Raw genomic sequence first — 6253 nt, 5'->3', positions numbered from 1 at the left:
TATATGTGGATGATATGATCATAACTGGTGATGACCTCAGTGGCATTCAAGAACTCAAGGATCTTTTTGTCAGTAATTTGAGATGAAAGACCTTGGACATCTCAGCTATTTCTTGGGTCTTGAGATCACTCGTTCCACAGATGGTCTTTATATTACTCAAGCCAAGTATGCATCTGACCTTTTATCTCGAGCTGGACTCACTGACAGCAAGACTGCTGACACTCCAGTTGAACTTAATGCGCATCTGACACCCTCGGGGGGAAACCATTGTCTAATCCCTCTCTTTACAGACGATTGGTTGGCAGCCTAGTTTATCTCACAGTTACTCGCCCAGACATTTCTTATGCTGTTCATCAGGTGAGCCAGTACCTGTCTGCTCCACGATCGACTCACTATGCTGCTGTTCTGCGCATTCTACGATACCTGAAGGGCACTCTCTTCCATGGCCTTTTCTACTCAGCTCAGTCTCCTCTTGTACTCCGTGCATTCTCTGATGCTGATTGGGCAGGAGATCCCACTGATCGCAGGTCCACTTCAGGTTATTGCTTTCTCCTTGGTTCTTCTTTGATTTCTTAGCGAAGTAAGAAACAAACTTTCGTGGCCCACTCCAGTACTGAAGCAGAATATCGTGCTCTTGCTGACACCACATCTGAGCTCCTTTGGTTACGATGGCTTCTTAAGGATTTGGGTGTGTCCACATCCTCTGCTACTCCCCTTTATTGTGACAACCAGAGTGCCATTCATATTGCTCACAATGACGTCTTCCATGAACGGACTAAACACATTGAAATTGATTGTCATTTTATCCGTTCTCATCTTGTCCATGGTGCTCTCAAGCTTTTCTCTGTCTCCTCCAAAGATCAACTTGCAGATATCTTCACCAAGGCACTTCCTAAGGGACGCACTCGTGGTTTGGTTGACAACCTCAAGCTGGTCTCACAACCACCTTGAGTTTGAGGGGTGCTGTTAATGTATATTATGTTATGGGCTTTAGGCCCAGCTAGTTTACTTGTATAGCACACTTGTACTTGTACTACACTTTACTTGTACCGCACACATATGCCTCCTATATAAAGGCATCACATGTATATTTCTTGATTATGAAATACAATACTACGATTCAGTATTTCTAACATCTTCAAACTGAACTTTGATGCTACCATCTTTAAGGAGAGTAATAGCTCTAACTTCGGTGCTGTGATCTAGAACGAACAAGGAGAAGTGATGGCTGCATTGTTTGCCAAGGGCCAGCAATAACTTGTAGTGAGGAGGCTAAGACAATGGCTTGCAGGAAAGCCTTGGAATTTGCTGTTGATGCGGGCTTTTCGAAGCTAGTGGTTGAAGGAGATAATGCTAATGTCATGACAGCAGTTTCCTTATCAACTCCGAACATGTCTATGCTTGGAAACGTGATTACTAATATTCAATTTCTTCCCTGTGGGTTAAGGAGGGCTTCTACTAGTTGTATTAAAAGGGTGGCAATAGAGTAGCTCATGTGCTAGCAAGACATGCTAAAAATTTAGATTGTTAGGACATATGTGGAATATGTTAAGAACATATGTCATTTATAATTGCTAATCCTTTAACAAAATGTACTTTACTTGTAATTGGGTAGATTTAGGATATGTTTAATATTTCAAGGAACAAGAGTTTAAGTTCAAGTATTGAAACCATGCAAATCTGTCCAAGAATCAAGTGAAGAAGTGCTATTCTTTAAAGCTCAACAGATAGCTTGACAGATGTATCTATCGAGATTTAAAAGGTGAAGTTTAACAGATAAACTCGACAGCTGTATCTATCGAGAATTACGAAAATTAGTTTTACAAATCTGATTTCACGCATATTCATACATATTTGTATAAGGTTTCTTTTCTCAAAGCCCTAGACATATATAAAGATTATTTTAAGGGCTGTCTCACTTGATGCAACTAAATGAAACTTGATGTAAAGGTTTTATGCAAGTATATTGTGACCAGAGACATATACCCTGGTTTATCTTTCTTTTAAAGAAGCTACTGCATTTGTACACTGTAGGGTTTTGTAACTAATGAGCTTCTTGATCTTCATTGTGTAGATGAATTGAAGAACTTTGCAGCCAACATCCTTCTCAAGTTAGTGTGTTAGTCACATACTTGGATCCGTGCATCGATTAGTTAGTCACATATTGAGAGCTGTGCATTGAAAATGAGAGATTGTCACTATATTACAAGTCCAATTGTGTATTGAGGTAAGGGTTCAACTGTAGGTCGGTAGAAGACACTAGGATTCCTTTACTTGTAACCGCTTGTTTTGATAATAGTGGATTTTCGAGAGTGGTGACCTTAAATTCATTCAGTGGGGTTTTGCCTTAGTGGTTTTTCCCATTCGTAAATAAATCATCCATGTCAAATTTAATTTCTGCTGCATTTGGTTTATTTGGTGATTTGTTTGTGCTACCACACTTATTGCATATAATTGAATCTAATTAATTAACTTGACTAATTAATTGATTAATTTATCAAATGGGTCAATACATTCTTGGCCTATGATAGATAAGGATATGTATTGGATGGAGGATGCTCCTTCGAATGCCTTGGAAGCTATGTACCAGGATTCACTCTTAATGAATACATGAATGATAGTTTTGTTTTCAAAAAATATGAGTTGGTGGCTTGCATTATGATGAAGATGCTCACAATTGTAGTGTCTGTAAATAAGGATATTTTCCCAATTGTGTTAAATTTCTTCTTGCTCATCAGTCAACTTGATAGCAATTATTCCCGTCTAATGGGTCTATATTCTAAAGGTATCTATTGATGCATATTACCATCTAATAAAGGTTTTGTTAGTATACATTTTAAATAGTAACCAACACATTTGCAGTCTCATTCATAATGACAATTGAAGTGCCATTCACATTGCTCATAATGATAACTTTTGTGAGCGCGCCAAGTACATTGATATCAATTATCAATAAATTCGATAGCACCTCCAACAAGGCAGGATGGTCTCCAAACTCAAGATAGCTTCCTCCTCACCACCTTGAGTTTGAGGAGGGATGTATGTAACGGATATCGAGCTAAAACTAAGGACCATTATTGTGACCTCGGTTTTAGTCTCAATCAAGGATTTTCCCGTCTCCCCCACTCTATGGCCTGTATAAATATAATCAGGCCTTACTATGTTTCAAGGCATAGAAAATTATATTGGCTTATTGAGCATATACAGTTCATAGTATGTACCATTATTCTTTGCTCAAATTCTGTGTGTGCTTATTCTCAACAATTGAGAAACCTAGGGTCTTTCTAGGTGGGTGTCTGGGTACTCGTTCTTATGGTTCTCACGTATTAACAAGCATTTGGAGCATGTGGAGACCGTGGTGATGATTGGGAAACATGAAAACTTCTGCTGCGTGCACAGATTAAACCTTAATTATTTGATGCTTAGCCATTCCTTCACCCTAAATAAAGAATCCTCTTCAATGGGTTGCTAATTTGTAGTATATACTATATATTAATGAAGACACAACCCATTTATAAACTAAATCACCATTTTGAAGGCAAACTCATATTTGTGGCCCTCGAATACGGGAAAATGATTTGTTTTGTGCCTCTTGAATGACGTGCAACCGAGTAAGTGGTCAAGTTTCTTGGTATAAGTCATAAGAACTGAAGTGTTGTTCTGATTTTGGTTATATATGAAAAGAAGTCAAATAACTAGGACAATTTTTACGTGCCCACGTCAGCTTCTACCCTTTTCTGTAGATGGTAGAAGTGGACAGTGAGGCCAGTGGCAAGACAAGGCCTTTATGTTGATAGGTTTTTATACAATCATATTAAATAATTAAATTCTACATTTCTTAGTTTATACTTTAGGGACAATCTGTAATATAAGATGGCTGGTGCTTTATAATTGTGCTTTGGTATGAATTGAGATGGAATAAGTGATTGACTGCTACTAAAAATTCCGAGTCTTTTGGCTAAATATTGCCAAAATTAAAACATTTTTGCATTATAGGTACTATTTGAAGTTTTTTGGCAAAATGAGGAGAGAGGTTGAATTTCGGCAACAGCGTTGCCGAAATTCAAGAAAAAGGAGGAGAGAGAATGAGAAAAGTGGAGGAGTGAGAAAAACTTGAATTACGGCAATGGTATTGCCGTAATTCCTCTGCCCAATCTGCCCGGCCTTGTGCGTGTGAGGAGTGCAATGTGTGAGTGCCCAAAAAAAAAAAACCACAAATTAAAAAAAAAAAAAAATTTCCCCACAATTTCGGCAATGGTATTGCCGAAATTGTGGGATTTTTTTTTGGGCACACACGCACAAGGCCGGGCAGACTGGGCAGAGGAATTACAGCAATACCATTGCCGTAATTCAAGTTTTTCTCACTCCTCCACTTTTCTCATTCTCTCTCCTCTTTTTCTTGAATTTCGGCAACGCTGTTGCCGAAATTCAACCTCTCTCCTCATTTTGCCAAAAAACTTCAAACAGTACCTATAATGCAAAAATGTTTTAATTTTGGCAATATTTAGCCAAAAGACTCAAAAATTCCTGTTTACTCCAATTGTTCTTGAACTTGAAGAGTATCATTAATTTTTGTTATTGTTTTTTGGTATATATATTACATAGTGGGGGTGGGGAATTCGAAACTTGGGGATGTCTCTATTGAATGCGCCAAGAGATGCCAGTTGAGCTTCAAGGCTCTTGGTAAGAGTACCGTTAATTCTAATGTAAAGAAAGTGATTGTACAAGTAATTTCTTTTTCCCTAGCCCCTTATTAGGTACCGCTTTAATTATTGCCTTTTTATTAAATTTCAATAGAAATAATATGTTGGTAACCATATGTCAAACCAAGCATGCACAAACCACTCAATGCCTCATAAATCTGAGCCCTGAGGTTGCCATAAGAAAGGAGCATCAGCATTTTCATCACTGCAGTAGAGGCAAGGGTGTTGAGCAAAGCCTCCTACCTCTAAAGACTTCCTAGCTAGCAGCACAACTTCTTTGTTGCTGAGTGAACCTAAATTATCCTTCAATACCATCTGGACAGCATTACTGAATGCTCCATACGCCTTTCCTCCGGTCATCATTGGGTTCATGTCTGCAGAAGTCTCATTGGCTTGACACCCACTAAGAAGAATTCCTTCGTCTGTCTTCAATGACTCAGACAAGTCCAGCTCATGCGGATGTAAATGAAACTTATGGCTCGCATCGGGTCCAAATAATTCTAACAAATGAGTGCCAATATCAGATATGTTTATGCTTGTCTGTGATGTTAGATGTTGTAGAATTGATTCAAAGGGAATGGTCTTGGGGCTACATGATTGCTGCAATGTGCCATCGTTGGTGACAGAAGAGGGCCCAATTTGCTCTTTCTCTTTGTCAATTAGGCCTCCACTGTGGCATGAGTCTGAGAGAATTGTGAAGCTTGCTCCCTTTGGCAGGCAATTCACTAATTGCCGGAAGTCCACATCTACATATTAGTGGCATTAATTTTTATTTAGTTTAGTATGACAAATTGACAGTGAGAAAACTTTCTTGTGATAATAAGAAGTTTGAAAGAATTGCAAAAGCATTGTTAACAAATGTTGAGTAATGTTTTATGAGAAAATCTTTAATTGCATCATGTCTAAGTGTACTAATTGAAAGTGCCAAAAGCTTTATCAGCAAACAAGCCTGGAAATTTAGCACTGGGGATAATATACAAAAAGAAAGACAAGGGATCATGATGGTACATACCAGTGATTAGATTGAAATCACAAGGCACAATTGCTTCATCCTGCCTAAAGGGATGCCCAGGTTTGGCTGATGGAATCCTTGTTCCATGTCCACTATACTGAAAGAATAGGACATCTCCAGGTTCAGCCTTCTTGAGCATCTGATCAAGTGCCTTCTTAATGTTAGCACCAGTGGGCATGACTAATGAACCAGGTGCATCAGTCAAGAGCTCAATATGGCTGTGATCGAACCCAAACCGCTTAACAAGCACGTCTCTCATGGCCAAAACATCGTTTATGCATCCATTTAACTCATGTGGGGTGTTGGGGTAATTGCAACCAACCAAAACAGCTAGCCTCTTGTTTCCATTCTCCATTTTTCAGGCAATTTGAGTGAAAACCAATAAGATGTTTGTCTTTGAATTTCTAAATGGATTTTGGTTCTTTCATTTGATCTCTCACAAAGTTTCAGCTTTATAATTCCTCATGTGTCATGATTCACATGTGATTTTTGATTGAAGCAACCTATGATGTCCTATTAATTGGCTTCCAAGGATGGG

The 6253-nt window shown here is 38.6% G+C and overlaps 1 protein-coding gene across 1 annotated transcript; it reads right to left on the bottom strand.

Moving 5' to 3' along the window:
- Positions 1-4750: 4750 nt before the first annotated feature.
- LOC112041046 (metacaspase-9) lies at positions 4751-6253 on the bottom strand. Its single transcript, XM_024073957.2, has 2 exons — positions 5716-6253; positions 4751-5449 (listed from the first exon to the last, which is right to left on the bottom strand). Exons 1-2 carry the CDS (start codon positions 6068-6070, stop codon positions 4854-4856), a joined length of 951 nt encoding a protein of 316 aa, XP_023929725.2. The 5' UTR covers positions 6071-6253; the 3' UTR covers positions 4751-4853.

Source organism: Quercus suber, unplaced genomic scaffold (genome assembly GCF_002906115.3).
Source record: "Quercus suber isolate HL8 unplaced genomic scaffold, Cork oak 2.0 scaffold_58, whole genome shotgun sequence".
NCBI classification, from domain to species: domain Eukaryota; kingdom Viridiplantae; phylum Streptophyta; class Magnoliopsida; order Fagales; family Fagaceae; genus Quercus; species Quercus suber.
The sequence above is the reverse complement of the archived record's forward strand: the minus strand, read 5'-3'. Positions and strand labels throughout refer to the sequence as shown.

Coding starts and splice junctions, on each gene's coding strand:
- LOC112041046 (XM_024073957.2), bottom strand. CDS start 6,070: ATGGAGAATGGAAACAAGAGGCTAGCTGTTTTGGTTGGTTGCAATTAC. Junction 5,450..5,715: donor TGATTTCAATCTAATCACTG/GTATGTACCATC, acceptor ACTAATATGTAG/ATGTGGACTTCCGGCAATTA.